We start from the raw sequence: 14,622 nt of genomic DNA, 5'->3' as shown, positions 1-14,622 counted from the left end.
CTCGTCCCGCAGAGCGCGCGAGACTTCTGGGTGCCCGCCCCTTCCCATCAGTCCTCGGTGCTCCCAGCCTTTCCCTCTCCTAGTTAGTTCTCCATCAGGCCCTGCTGGGTGCAGTGTGTGGTTCCGGGCGCTGTTCTGCGGGTGACGCAGGCGCAGCTTGAGCTGCGCGCGCCGACCGTCCATCCTCGGCTGTCCCGGTTACTTCGCGTCTATTCGGCCCCGTCGCCAAGAGCCCTCAGTCTCCTTCTCACCCTCTTCGATTTCCCCGTCGCGCGCCCGAGGCAAGGGGCGGGCCCAGATCTCCCAGGGAACCTGCTGGCTGGACCGCGAGACTAACGGCCGCGACCGCTTCCAGGTTGGGGGAGGGGCCTGGAGCGGGAAGAGCCGGGCTGGGGCGGGAAGCGGGGAGACGGGCTTGCGGGTGGGCGGGGAGGCCGCTGGGGGCGACTGGAGAGTCGGAGGCCTCCAGCTGCAGGGGCCGAGGCCTTATGATGGCGGGGTCGGTGGAGGGCTGGCCTTTGTGGAGGGAGGCGGGCATGCTGCTGCAAAGGGGGTGGGGTGGGGTCCTCTGCTCCTGCCGTCGTTGTTGAACGCCCAGATCATCCCTCTCCGGATTCCAGGCCCCCTCAGCCAGCGCCATGGGTGACAGTGATGACGAGTATGATCGAAGGCGCAGGGACAAGTTTAGACGAGAGCGCAGCGACTACGACCGTTCCCGGGAGAGAGATGAAAGACGTCGAGGGGATGATTGGAATGACCGGTAAGACACAGTTTTTTCTTAATTTCGTCCACTTGTTTTATTGTCGGGCATTCAAGTTTCATTGCATTTTTCTTAAAGCTTTATTAGGTCGAGCCATATGAAATCGCTCGTTCTTGACTGTTTCATGTGGTTCGACTTCATTGCTCTATGGCTTAATTTTTGAAATGTCCAGAAGATCAGAGCAGCAGAAGTAAGAATTTGAGTAGGAAAAAGCAGTGTTTGTGTGTGCATTCTATTGTTTGTAAGTTATACCCCCCGAAAGTTGACTCAAAAAAAACTAATAATACAGAATTGGCTTGATTGGAGAAGTGGTCAGACTAGTTCTCTATCAGGATATGATTAAGTTTCTTGTAGTAGTGTAGCCTGGAATGAGAAAGAGTTCTTTGAACAGTGATCAGTTCAGTTCAGTTGCTCTGTAGGGTCGGACTCTTTGCGACCCCATGGATTGCAGCATACCAGGCTTCCCTGGAGATTGCTGGAGATTCCTCAGACTCATTGAGTTGGTGATGCCATCCCTGATCCATGGATGGGATTAATTGATTAGGTTTGGCGTAGCTAGTGGTTAGCTTTCTGGGATGTTCCGGAGTAGATTAGAGTTGAGGTTTTTCCCTTAAATAGTTGCTATTTAAAGGAATTGAGGAAGATTTTTATCTAAGGAATATCACGAGTATCTAGTCAGTGACTTGATATCACAGACTTGATTTGAAAACAGGTTATCAGAAAAAAAGTTTGAGATGGCTTACTGCAGTAGCATTTATTCATTCAGTGTCATCTTGAAAAAGAAACTTAGTGAGCCGTTCAGTGTTTCATGCAACATATCTCTTCACTGGAGGTGGTCTGCAGCACCTTGTTTTCTTTACTATTTTTCTAAGAAAGTCAGAAGATGCTTTTCCCGTAAGCAGCCTGGGGTGACCTCTAAAAATGGTGCGCTATTCACTTGACCCAGAAAACCCCTCAAAATCATGCAGATCAAGAGGTTCAAATCTTCTTGTTCACTTTAAGAACATTCATGAAACTGCCCAGGCAATAAAGGGTGTGCATATCTGAAAAGCCATTAAGTATCTGAAGGATGTCACTTTAAAGAAGCAATGTGTGCTGTTCCGTCGTAACGGTGGAGTTGGTAGGTGTGCACAGGCCAAGCAGTGAGGCTGGACACAGGGTCGGTGGCCCAGAAAGAGTGCTGAATTTTTACTGCACATGCTCAAAAATGCAGAGAGTAACGCTGAACTTACGGGCTTAGATGTAGATTTGGTGGTCATTGAGCACAGGCAGGTGAGCAAAGCCCCCAGGATGCTGTGTAGGACTTACGGAGCTCATGTACAGGTTGATCCAACTGTGAGGGTCGGATCAACCTGTACATGAGCTCTCCTTGCCTCGTTGAGATGATCCTTACTGAAAAAGAACAGCTTGTTCCTAAACCAGAAGAGGAGGCTGCCCAGAAGAAAAGAAATGTCAGAAGAAGCTGAAGGAACAAAAACTTATGGTCTGGGAATAAATGCTGCAAAAAGTTAATGCAAATAAAGGTATTAAAAAAAAGTCAGAAGACAAGTAAGGGTACTTTTCTGAATTCTGAAGATGGCCAAGGGATAGTTATTATCCTTAAGAAGTTGACAGTCTAGGGCTTGGAGTGTGGGGCAAAATGGCCTTGGATGGATGCTGTAAATGAATATATTCATTTATGAGAGGTCATGATGAAGATGTGAAATGTTGAGGGAACAGATCTGAGGGAGGGGAGAAGTGGAGGTGGTGTATAGGAGGCTGACAGGAAAGGGACACTTAGCAAGGTTTGGAAAGATTAGTGGGAATTCCTCAGACACAGGTGGGGTGAACAACTTGGAGTTGGGGACATAATGTTGTTCACAGAAAAGAACATATGTTCTAGTTTTTTTTTTTCAAGTAGTGGTTCTCAAAATCCCTCAGAGGTCTGTGAGCCTACAACTTTTTTATCTTTTAAAATTTTTGTTCTTTTTTAAAAATTCTTTTTCATTATGGTTTATCACAGAGTACTAAATAGTTTCCTGTGCTATACAGTAAAACTTGTCACTTACCCATTCCACATATAAGAGCGTGCACTTGCTAACGCCACACTCCCACTCCATTCCTCTCCCCACCTGGCAGCCACCAGTCTGTCCTGTATGTCTGTGAGTCTGTTCCTCTTTCATAGGTGTGTTCATTTGTGTTGTATGTTAGATTGCACATGTAAGTGATGTCATATAGTATTTGTCTTCCTCTTTCTGAGTCACTTCACCTAGTGTGATAATCTCTGGGTCCGTCCGTGTTGCTGCAGTGGTATTATTTCATTCCTTTTTATGGCTAAGTAGTATTCCTTTGTGAATACTTTACACCATAGTGTATGCACTATACACGGTTTATCCATCCCTCGGTAGGTGGTTATTTAGATTGTTTCCATGTCTTGGCTACTGTAAATAGTGCTGCTAGGAACATAGGGTTGCATTTATCTTTTTGAGTTATGGTTTTGTCTGAGTGATACCCAGGAAAGAATCCATTTGCAACATGGGAAATCTGGGTTGGGAAGACCCGTTGGAGGAGGGCATGGCAACCCAGTCCAGTATTCTTGCCTGGCGAATCCCCATGGACAGAGGAGCCTGGCGGGCTACAGTCTGTGGGTTCACAGAGTCGAACACGACTGGGTGACTAAGCAGGATTGCTAGATCATATGGCAAGTATAGTATCAGTCTTTTGAGGAACCTCCATCCTGTTTTCCGTAGTAGCTGCAGACAGCTTACATTCCTGCCAACAGTGTAGAGGGGAGGTCCCCCTTTCTCTACACCCTCTGCAAGCATTTGTTACTAGCTTGCAACTTTTCATAGTGATGCTAAGGTAGTATTGCTGCTTTCACTGTATTGACAGTTTGGTGCTCTAGCAGTGGTGAGTGAAACTGCAGGTGCCCTAGCACAATCAAAGCAGTGGCACCAGTTTTTAGTAAAAAGTTTCATGTACTGTCATTGAAGAAGCAATAACAATTTTAAACTTTACTAAGTTAGATTCTTAACTTCTTAATATAGTTTTTAATACATATGATGAATAGGAAATATGCATAAATCACTTCTGAATATAGTATCACCTGGGCTTCCCAGGTGGTGCAGTGGTAAAGAATCCGCCTGCAAGGAAGGGATTCAGTCTCTCGATTGGGAAGTTCCCCTGGAGTAGGAAGTGGCAACCCACTCCAGGATTCTTGCCTGGAAAATCCCATGGACAGAGGAGCCTGGTGGGATGCAGTCCATGGGGTTGAAAAGAATCGGACATGACTGAGTGACTAAGCCTGCACGCTTGTAGTATAGTGTTTTATCTTGAGGAGGAGCGTTTGTGGGAGTGAGTTGTGAGCTGAATTAACAGCCTTGAACCCTCCTCCCCAACCTGTGAGATACTGTTTTTGTTTTTTACCTGAATGGACGGCTGTCAAACAGTGCTTATTCACATTTGGGTTTTTGGTAGACATTTTCTTGGGAATAAAAGCTAAGAGAACGTGCTACTCTTGTTGTTGTTCAGTCACTAAGTCGTGTCCGACTCTGTGATCCCATGGACTGCAGCACATCAGGCTCCTCTGTTCCCCACTATCTCCCGGAGTGTGCTCAAATTCACATCCATTGAGTTGGTGCTGCTGTCTAACCACTTGTTACTTTAGGGAAAATTGTCAGTTTTGTTGCCAATAAGAAAGTGGAACTTTGCAGTGAAAACTAAAATTTTGGAAAACTTTTATCTACAATGTCAGTTTGTCAGCTCCTCATTGCTTTAAAGACTGTTATGATGAGATAGGTAGTGATACTAAATGATTATATTTTAATACTGTGTAATGAGATGTGCCAAGGTCCATTAAAAGAGCAAAGTAGAATAATGCAGAATGCAAAATGTTCGTTGATTTGGTTTCAGATTCAACATTGCAGCTAGCCTTTAAGATACTATCTCTTGCCAAATTTTGGGGAGTATCAAAAACAGTGAATAGGAAATTCCCTGGCAGTCCAGTGGTTGGAGACTCTGGGCTGTCACTGCTGAGAGCCCAGGTTGGATTTCTGGTTGGGAAATTAAGATCTCAAAAGCTGCATGGCACAGCCAAACCAAACAAACAGAATGTCCCCAATAATCTGAACAGGTTATTAAATTACTCCCTTTTTCAAGTACATATCACTGTGAGGCCAGATCTTCACATTTTCCAACCAAACAACGTATCTTAACAGGTTGAATGGAGGAGCATATACTAGTTGTCTCCTTTAAAATTAAGCCAGACCTTGAAAAAATTTGTAAATGAAAAAAAACAGTGCAACTTTTTCCACTAAATGTGTTTTTGGGAAAATAGCCATTTCTCGTACAAATATATAATTTGTATTACTGTGTAACTTCAAAGTTAATAGTTTTTTTTTCCTGTTCTAACTTTGAATACAGCTAAATGTTGATAATTATAATTCACATAAGCAAAAGCTCTTTAATTTTTAAGAGTGTAAGGAGGTCCCAAGACTGAAAAGTTTGAGAACTACTGGGTTATAGCAGAGGATTTTCTTTTGTTAAGATGGGGATGGGGTTCACTGGTGATTGGTAGAGAATCTGGAATGGTCGCCAGGAACCACAGTTTTGAATTTAAGCAAGGGCATGACATGTTCACGTTTGTGTTTGAGAAAGAGACCTTTGACCTTGGAGAGGAGGAAGGGGAGAGACCAGAGGTAGGGAATACATACCAAGGCTGTACTTAAAAGGAGAAGTGGCCAGGACCAGGGCACGTGGACCTGGGCTGAGTTTATGGGAATGGCAGGGAAAAGGACAGCTTTCGTTGGGTTTGAGACAGAAAATTAATAAGCTGATAACGTTAGTGGTGAGAGTGACCCTTGATAACTGGATGCAGGACAGTCTGTTGGTGCAGCCAAAAGTGGGACACTGTGGGGGTGAGGGGTGGCTAGTTTGGGCCCATAGCGATGGAAGTAACAGGCTTGATTCTGATCGCATTGAATTGGAGGGGACAGTAATAGAAGGGGTTGGTAACATTGGTCTGGAATTCAGAAAAAAGGCCAGGCTGGAGGGAGGGTTGACGAGCCATCAGTTTGTGGGTCGTGGCTGAAGTGATGGAAGTAGACAAGTCTTTCTCCTTAGAGGGTGGTTTTGGAATACAGTTTCCAGCTTTTAGTCTGGGTATCTCAGATCCAGTACTTCAGCTACCTGATGCAGAGTCGACTCATTGGAAAAGGCCCTGATGCTGGGAAAGATTCACGGCCAAAGTAGAAGGCAACAGAGGGTGAGAAGGTTAGAGAGAGAGCATCAACGACTCAGTGGACATGAATTTGAGCAAACTAAGAGATAGTGAAGGACAGAGGGGCCTGGCGTGCTGCAGTCCATGAGGTTGCAAAGAGTCAGACATGACTTAGTGACTGAACATCCACTCAGATAGGACAGAAAGAGCCCGTCCAGGAGTGTGATCTTGGGATACCCGGCTGTGTCGTTGTATTCACCGCCACTTGTTCTTACCTCCAGAGAGTGGGACCGTGGCCGGGAGCGCCGCAGTCGGGGCGAATATCGTGACTATGATCGGAATCGGCGAGAGCGCTTCTCCCCTCCCCGGCATGAGCTCAGCCCCCCGCAGAAGCGCATGCGGCGAGACTGGTGAGATGGCAACAGTCTCTCTGTCCTCTGTCTGGGCCTCAGCTCTCCTCCCTCACTTCCGCTGAGAGCTTTCTTGGTCATTTCCTTCGCTCAGATTTCCCCTCAAGTCATCTCTTTTGGTCCCTTTAAGCCCTTGTGGGAGAGACCGCAGTCCACATGCACCCGTCCCTTGGTCCCGTCCTCTGTCCTCTGGAGAGATGCTTGCCTTCTCTGACTTTTGTGTCCCCCACCCTCAGGGATGAGCACAGCTCTGACCCATACCACAGTGGCTATGAGATGCCCTATGCTGGGGGGGGTGGGGGCCCAGCTTATGGCCCCCCTCAGCCCTGGGGCCACCCAGACGTCCACATCGTGCAGCACCCTGTTCTGCCTATCCAGGCCAGGTGAGACCTGTGCTTCCGGGGGGGCTGGGAGAAGGGGATCCACACTTGGGGATGGATTGGGGTGGCTGAAGCCAGGAGAATTGGGTTGGGCACACAAGAGCACCAGTGGGCAGTGGCAGCCGTTGGTGCCTCGGGTGATGGTCTTGGTGGGCAAAGGGAGAGGGCAGCTGGCTGCCTTGGCCCCCCCCCCCATTCCCCCACATCCAAGACCTCCTGACCGGCGCGTCCTCCCGCCACCCCAGGCTGGGCAGCATAGCAGAGATCGACTTGGGCGTGCCGCCCCCCGTGATGAAGACCTTCAAGGAGTTCCTGCTGTCCCTGGATGACGCTGTGGACGAGACTGAGGCGGTCAAGCGCTACAACGACTACAAGCTGGACTTCCGGAGGCAGCAGATGCAAGACTTCTTCCTGGCTCATAAGGATGAGGAGTGGTGAGTGCCCCCCCCCACCACCTGCCGTCCTGTCCCTGGCACGTCTCCCCTGGCCCCCCAGCGGAGCCTGCAGTCCTGTCCTCTCCCCATCTTCCCAGTCCAGCACTTCTGGGGGCGGGGGAGGGGAGTGTGCCACCCCTGGCTGATGGGTCTCCTCACCTCCACATCCGCCACGGCCCCCCCACCTCCCTTCCCTGCCATCCTCGGTGAGCGAGCCACCTCCAGGCAGCTGGCCAGAGCCACCTGTCCTCTGGGGCGGCAGACACACTGCCTCCCCCTTGCCTTCCGGGTCGCTGCCATCCCTGGTCGCCGGGACCCTGTGTGGTGGTGGCGTCCTCCCAAAAGCAACGAGTGAATCCAGACAAGAAAAGCAAAGCTCTCAGGATCGTTTGACAGAAAAAGAATTTTGATTTTTTTCCTTTTGTGGATGTTTTAATTTTAATCAACCATCTTTTCCCCCCTTCCTGCTCCTCCTCCTCCTCATCCTCTTTCTGCTCCTCCTCCTTGAAAAGAGCCAGAACTGGGAACTACACCCGCTCATCGACGGAGCTCGGAGCAAACCCACCTCCACCCCCACCATACCCAGCCCATACATGAGCCCCCTGGGCTGACCGCGCTGCCCGGGCCAGGCAGACAGGCAGGGCACCGTTGTGCACAATGCAGCGGTTTAGCTGAATGTGATTGCTCAGGCAGCTAGTCAGTCAGGGCCCCCACCGCGGAGTCCCGCGGGGGTGGGGCACCCGGGCCGGGCGCCCCAGCCAGGAGCCAGCCGGTGGCCCACCAGCCAGCATGGGCCCTGGGCGCGGCTAGTTAAATCTTGAGCTCTGTTTGACCAAGCGGCCAAGGTAAAGATCCTGGAGGTGACGCCTGCGGCTTTCCCTTCCTCTTCTGCTCAACTTGTGGTTCTGTTCTCTCACTGTCTCCTCTTTCTTCTTAACCCATGTCTTTGTCTTACTCGCTCATAAACCTGTCATTCTTTCTCTGTCCCCATTCTTGTTGCTAACACCTCTTTCCACTGGGTTTTTGTTTTTTTCCTGGTTTCCATTTGGTCTTTAGTTTTCCTCCTTGTTTTTGTTCTGGGACTTTCTCACACTTTGCCCTTTCTTCTTTGCATATCCTAATTTCTTCTGTCCTCCCCGCCTCCTCCTGCCCAGGGTCCTATTTTACGTGTTTTCTTTTTCATGCTCTACCTCAACCCTCCATCCCTGTCCTCTCTTGACCCCTGTGGGCAGTACCTGAGGTTATAAGGGCACTTCAGTTTCTCCCTTTGGTCTTTCCCTGTCCCTTCACCAGCTGCTTATCTTCCCTAGGGGGGAGAAAGGTGTCCTGCCTTTTGTGGCTTTTCCTTTCTGGTGATTTCAGGTTTCCCTGTCTTCCACCAAGGGATGGAGGGAGCTGGTGGGAGTAATCCTTTTAATGATTCTAGTTTGGGGTTGGCTCGGAGAGGGAGGTTCTTTGGGACCTACTATTTCTTTAGTGTTACTCTGGGAAGCTGTGGGAAACTACACTCCTTAAAATTTGTGTTTCCCAGACACTTTGGGTAGTCAGTCTGCCTCCAGCCCTGACTCCCCTGTAGTCATACTCTTTCCAAATCCAGAGCTCTTAGTTCCTGGCTCTCCCCCAGATGATCTCAGAGCATAACCTCTGGTTCCTTTCTGGGGGTTTGGGTGGTTCAGGTGCACCCCCCCCCCATCTCCATTGTTATGACCTTCTGTGGGTGTGAGGATGGGGGCTGTGCCCTGACTTTCCTGGGCCCCTCCCCATGTCCTGGCTCTGGCCTCCAGTGACTGTTTGGCTCTTCCTCGCCCCTTCTCAGGTTTCGGTCTAAGTACCACCCAGATGAGGTGGGGAAGCGTCGGCAGGAGGCCCGAGGGGCCCTGCAAAACCGACTAAGGGTGTTCCTGTCCCTCATGGAGAGTGGCTGGTTTGATAGTCTTCTGTTGGACATAGACAAAGCTGACGCCATTGTCAAGATGCTGGATGCAGGTGTGTGGACTGGGAGGGGTGGACTTGTCTGGTGACCAGGGTCTTGGCTGAAGATGAAAATCTATAGAAAGCCAGAGGCAGAAGGCCAGGACCCTTGGACTGTGACCTCTGCTCCCTGTGTTGGTAGCTGTGATTAAGATGGAAGGAGGCACAGAGAATGATCTGCGGATCCTGGAGCAGGAGGAGGAGGAGGAACAGGCAGGAAAGCCTGGGGAGCCCAGCAAGAAAGAGGAAGGCCGGGTCGGACCCGGCCTGGGCGATGGAGAGCGCAAGGCCAACGAAAAGGACGACAAGAGAGAAGACGGCAAGCAGGTCTCAGGGCTGGGGCTTCTGGCGCTGTCTGTGAGGCCTGGGGGGGCGGGAAATGGGTATTGGGTGGGCGAGAGGCGAACCTGTGGGCTAAGGTGCTGGAGGGTGGGGCAGGGCCCTCTGAAAAAGGCTGAAGGAGAGAGTGATGTTCTTGGTGATTTGTCTCTACCTCTAGGCTGAAAATGATGGTTCCAGTGATGACAAAACCAAGAAGTCTGAAGGCGATGGGGACAAAGACGAGAAGAAGGAAGACTCCGAGAAAGAAGCCAAAAAGGTAGGTTCTTGCTTGGGCAAGGTTGCAGTCGGGGTGGGGTCCTGGTACCTGACTCCCCTCCTTGCTGTGGGTCTCACAGAGCAGCAAGAAGCGGAACAGGAAGCACAGTGGCGATGACAGCTTTGACGAAGGCAGTGTGTCCGAGTCGGAGTCAGAGTCTGAGAGTGGCCAGGCCGAGGAGGAGAAGGAGGAGGCTGGTGTGTTTCATTTTCAGTCTCTTCCTGCTGACGGTGCTGGGGAGGCTGAGGGGCTGGTGTGGAGGCGAGAGATGGGTGAAGTTGGTAAGGAGGGGGGCCTTTTGGGAGAGACTGGTGGGGGGAGGCTTTGCAGCTTCTCTGTCCTTCGCTCACCCAACGATGAGTTTTTGCTGACTCCCGCTGCTCCCTGCATAGATGAAACACTCAAGGAAAAGGAGAAGCCCAAGGAAGAAGAGAGGGAGAAGCCTAAGGACGCCCCTGGGCTGGAATGCAAACCCCGACCCTTGCATAAGACGTGCTCTCTCTTCATGCGCAACATCGCTCCCAACATCTCCCGGGCTGAGATCATTTCTGTGAGTGGGGGCAGGGATGACAGGCAGGCTTTGGGAGGGGACGGCAGGGATAAGAGAACCTGGCATTGCTGCTGATGCACACACGGCCCTGTTTCTCTGACAGGGAGGTCCCTTTCCCCTGGGCCCATGGCCTTCAAAGAGGCTGGCCCTGACTGCAGCATTTGCTTTCTACTGCTGCTATTCTTAAGCCCTTGTATTGTTTTTTCCCTAGTCTAAGGAAAGATGAAAAGGCAGTTCCCCAGGGTTCTAAGGACATAGGGATTGGAGGAAGGAAGAAATCGTTGAATCACTAGGTAGGGTTTCTCTTTCTCTGCTTTTCCAGCTTTGTAAACGATATCCAGGCTTTATGCGTGTGGCATTATCGGAGCCCCAGCCGGAGAGGAGGTGAGGAAGGTGGGGAGGCGTGACCCTGGATACCTTGGGGAAATGGTTTAGGGAAGATCAGTGGCCAGCATCACCTCCATCCCAGGATTATGTGGGCATTTTCTTGTTCAGGTTTTTCCGCCGTGGTTGGGTGACCTTTGACCGCAGCGTGAACATTAAGGAGATCTGTTGGAACCTGCAGAATATCCGAGTGAGTGCTGGGAGTGGGGCTGTTGAGGAAGAGAAAGTAGGGCCTCGCATGCTCCGCACAGTCTCATTCCTTTGTTCATTGACGGCTTCATCCATCCAGTCCTTATTTCGCCCATGGTGTCTGCCCACGTGGACTGCATGCACTTGTCTCTGGGTGTGGCCCTGAGACTGCTAGAGTGAACAAGACATCCTGGTCTCTGTCATCAGGGCGCTCAGTCTGATCACCGGCCTGCTCAGCTGGGCCAGTCTTTAGTGGCTTTTCTCGGGCGAGTGTTGGTAAGCTTTCGGTTCCCTCCAGCTCCGGGAGTGTGAGCTGAGCCCAGGTGTGAACAGAGACCTGACTCGTCGCGTCCGCAACATCAATGGTATCACCCAGCACAAGCAGATCGTGCGCAACGACATCAAGCTGGCAGCCAAGCTGGTCCACACACTGGATGACAGGACCCAGCTCTGGGCCCCGGAACCCGGGACACCTGCCCTGCCGGCGGTCAGTGACTCCTCGGGGAACTTTTTACCACCTCGTCAGCTGGGGGCACCTCTGGCCTTACCTGATCTGTAGCATTGACCCCTTGTGCCCACCCACGTCTTTGCCCTTCTGGGCAGCACCTTCAGCTCCAATGAAACAGATTGACAGCGAGTATTTACGGGCTAAGGCAGAACGTAAATGTAATATTTATTATAAATATAATATTCGATAAAATATTATATTAAAGTATAATAAGGGAGAGGTAACAGGCCAGCTGAATCCTGAACTCCTTTCTGCCCCACTTTGCCATTTCAAATGCGAAGGTTCCTTGGCTTCCCTGAGGAGTTTTGTCTGCCTCTCTCACCTCATCTCTCACCCTTCCAGAGTCTGCCCTCGCAGAACCCGATCTTGAAGAATATCACTGACTACCTGATTGAGGAGGTGAGCGCTGAAGAAGAGGAGCTGCTGGGGAGCAGTGGGGGGGCCCCTCCCGAGGAGCCTCCGAAGGAAGGGAATCCTGCAGAGATCAACGTGGAGCGGGATGAGAAGCTAATCAAGGTGCCAGTGGGAGTGGAGCGTGGGGTGAGGGAGAGCCTGGCTCCGGTGGTAAAGCGGCAGCAGTGATGAACTCATCGCTTCTTATTTCTCTTAGGTATTGGACAAACTCCTCCTTTATTTGCGCATCGTGCATTCCCTGGATTATTATAACACATGCGAGTACCCCAATGAGGATGAAATGCCCAACCGTTGTGGCATCATCCACGTTCGGGGGCCTATGCCACCCAACCGCATCAGTCACGGGGAAGGTGAGTTCCTGCTCCTCGTCCTGGTTTCTCTTGCTCTCAGCTGCCTCTGGCCTTGGTTCTGCTCTGGTAGTAGTGCTCTGCCACCCTCTCCTCCGATCCCCTCCTGGCTCCCTTCTCCAACCTGCTCCTGTCTGTACCCCAACAGTCCTAGAGTGGCAGAAGACATTTGAGGAGAAACTGACTCCGCTGCTGAGTGTGCGAGAATCTCTTTCAGAGGAAGAGGCCCAGAAGATGGGTCGCAAAGACCCTGAACAGGAAGTGGAAAAGTTTGTGACCTCCAACACCCAGGAACTGGGCAAGGATAAGTGGCTATGCCCTCTCAGTGGCAAGAAATTCAAGGTCTGTGATTACAGAGTTGTGTTGTTAGGATAGTGGGAAGAGAGGGTTGAACCAGGAAGCCTCAAGCCTGGGGAGGAGGTGCTCACTGGGATTGGAGAGGGGAGGACTGTCCTTGAAGCTTGGGTCTGGGCAGCGAGGGAGCCCACACTGTTCAGTCTGATCCCCTCCTCTCTTCACCCAGGGCCCCGAGTTTGTACGTAAACATATCTTCAATAAGCATGCAGAAAAGATTGAGGAAGTAAAGAAGGAAGTGGCCTTTTTTAACAACTTTCTCACTGATGCCAAGCGCCCTGCTCTGCCCGAGATCAAGCCGGCTCAGCCACCAGGCCCTGCCCAGAGTAAGATACGATCCGTGAGGGTCTGCCCCATTCCCTGTCCCTTGACTGTTCAAAGACTCCTGGTTCTAACTGGTCAGACCTGTTTCTACCCCACTCTTAGGCCATATTACTAAAAGCTAGTTGTCTCTCTCCCCCCCGCCCCCCTCCACCGCCGCAGTAATTCATGTTCCTGTCCTTGTTGTACTCCCCCCAGGTCTGACTCCGGGACTTCCCTACCCACACCAGACTCCCCAGGGCCTGATGCCCTATGGTCAGCCCAGGCCCCCCATCTTGGGCTATGGAGGTAAGTGTAAGAGGGAGTTGAAGGACTTGAACTGGGGCTGGGAGAAAGAAAACTTAGGGTATAGTTGAGGTCACAGTGTTTCAACTCTGTACTGATCTTTTTCCTAGCTGGTGCTGTTCGCCCTGCAGTCCCTACAGGAGGACCCCCATACCCCCATGCTCCCTATGGTGCTGGCCGAGGGAACTATGATGCCTTCCGAGGCCAGGGAGGTTACCCTGGGAAACCTCGAAACAGGTGAGAATGGGCTAAGATGGTTACGTTTTCTTGGCCCTCTGCAAACTCCCTTTTAGAGACCCTCAACTCTAACCCCATCTTAACTCTTTCTGACCGCACAGGATGGTCCGTGGAGACCCACGGGCCATTGTGGAATACCGTGACCTGGATGCTCCAGATGATGTTGACTTCTTTTGACTCACCTCCCCTTCCTCACTCCTGGTATCATCTGTACTTGTGACTGCCTTGTCTTATCCAGCTCTGAGAAGTTTTTGTACGTTCAGCCCTACTGCCAGTAAAAGCACTTGCGTGGTGACTCTTGGCTTAGTATATATGAAGTGTTCATTGCTCAGTCGTGTCTGACTCTTTGTGACCCCATGGGCTGTAGCCCACCAGGCTCCTCTGTCCATGGAGTTCTCCAGGCAAGAATACTGGAGTGGCTTGCCGTGCTCTTCTCCAGGGGACCTTCCTGACCTAGGGATCGAACCTGGGTCTCCTGGATTGCAGGCTGTGTGTGTGTGTGTGTGTGTGTGTGTGTGTGTGTATAGTACAATATAGACCTCCCCGAATTCTCCCCCCAAATTGCTAGGGCCATGATTAGCTGGGTCTTGCCACTTTATTGACAACAAAGGCCCCAGGCTTTGCTGGGACTTCTTGGGGAGTTTGACATTAGGCAGCCTCTGCCTTTGAGATGAGGGTGGATGAATGTGTACAGGGCTAGAGGCTGCTCAGTGCTGGGAACTTAGCCTTAGTCCAAGGCGCGGTTCTGCTCTTTGGAGTTACAGCTGGTCATGCACAGGTTGTAGAAGGAGTGGGGGTCAAAGGCTGTGCTTACCTCTTGCCAGCCCACCCAACCAGCAGCCTGTAGTTCACTGGGGTTCTTCGGAGCACCCCAGCAGTGAGGGTCCAACACCAGGACATAGGCTTCGGTTCCTGGGCCCAGGCATACTCCCAGCAAGGCCTTGGACTGGGCATCTGCATCCCCACCAACCATTACAGGCCCCCCGCCCCCCGCGAAGTGGGAATACAGCCTCTCCAGTTCCCCCTGAAGCCCTGCTCCACGGGGAACGTGACACAGCCGCCCTTGGGGCCCCCCAAAGTGGTCCAGGCAGAGGCTGGCTTCTACACAGCCAATCCAGCTCTGAGAGCCCCGGAACCCGGGGGGCTTGTCGCCCATGTCCTCCAGGGCCGCCTGCACTGCACCCAGTTCGGGTACGCCCACGGGCCGGCCCTCTGGCCACGAGAACAGTGTCTGCAGAGTGCGGTAGCCACATCCCCAGCCGCGGTCGTCCACTCCGTCGCAG

General features: G+C 51.5%; 2 protein-coding genes across 5 annotated transcripts; one reads left to right on the top strand and one right to left on the bottom strand.

The window, feature by feature from the left end:
• Positions 1-43: 43 nt before the first annotated feature.
• Positions 44-13,648, top strand: SRRT (serrate, RNA effector molecule). 4 transcript variants are annotated; one of them, XM_070460290.1, is made up of 20 exons: positions 44-355; positions 621-760; positions 6,239-6,367; positions 6,604-6,750; positions 6,993-7,181; positions 8,998-9,167; positions 9,295-9,479; positions 9,652-9,750; positions 9,830-9,947; positions 10,143-10,300; positions 10,623-10,684; positions 10,796-10,874; positions 11,172-11,360; positions 11,724-11,897; positions 11,992-12,145; positions 12,291-12,484; positions 12,666-12,822; positions 13,004-13,105; positions 13,213-13,339; positions 13,497-13,648. In XM_070460290.1, the coding sequence occupies exons 2-20, from the start codon at positions 639-641 to the stop codon at positions 13,498-13,500; spliced, it is 2,559 nt and encodes an 852-aa protein (XP_070316391.1). In that variant the 5' UTR covers positions 44-355; positions 621-638; the 3' UTR covers positions 13,501-13,648. The 4 variants fall into 4 exon arrangements, with proteins under 4 accessions (XP_070316391.1, XP_020731666.1, XP_020731658.1 ...); XM_020876007.2 differs by having other exon boundaries at positions 45-355; positions 13,016-13,105; positions 13,441-13,648; XM_020875999.2 differs by having other exon boundaries at positions 46-355; positions 13,441-13,648.
• A 267-nt stretch (positions 13,649-13,915) lies between these two features.
• Positions 13,916-14,583, bottom strand: UFSP1 (UFM1 specific peptidase 1). Its single transcript, XM_020876028.2, has one exon. It carries the CDS (start codon positions 14,493-14,495, stop codon positions 14,067-14,069), a length of 429 nt encoding a protein of 142 aa, XP_020731687.1. The 5' UTR covers positions 14,496-14,583; the 3' UTR covers positions 13,916-14,066.
• Between the last annotated feature and the right edge of the window lie 39 nt (positions 14,584-14,622).

The sequence above is a fragment of the Odocoileus virginianus genome, chromosome 33 (assembly GCF_023699985.2).
Source record: "Odocoileus virginianus isolate 20LAN1187 ecotype Illinois chromosome 33, Ovbor_1.2, whole genome shotgun sequence".
Classification (NCBI taxonomy): Eukaryota; Metazoa; Chordata; class Mammalia; order Artiodactyla; family Cervidae; genus Odocoileus; species Odocoileus virginianus.
The sequence above is the reverse complement of the archived record's forward strand: the minus strand, read 5'-3'. Positions and strand labels throughout refer to the sequence as shown.

Bases quoted from the DNA above. Each gene is read 5' to 3' on its own strand.
- SRRT (XM_020875999.2), top strand. From the start codon at position 639: ATGGGTGACAGTGATGACGAGTATGATCGAAGGCGCAGGGACAAGTTT. The intron at 9,168-9,294 runs GTGTGTGGACTG...CTGTGTTGGTAG, and splicing joins TGTCAAGATGCTGGATGCAG to CTGTGATTAAGATGGAAGGA. The intron at 9,751-9,829 runs GTAGGTTCTTGC...TGGGTCTCACAG, and splicing joins CCGAGAAAGAAGCCAAAAAG to AGCAGCAAGAAGCGGAACAG.
- UFSP1 (XM_020876028.2), bottom strand. From the start codon at position 14,495: ATGGGCGACAAGCCCCCCGGGTTCCGGGGCTCTCAGAGCTGGATTGGC.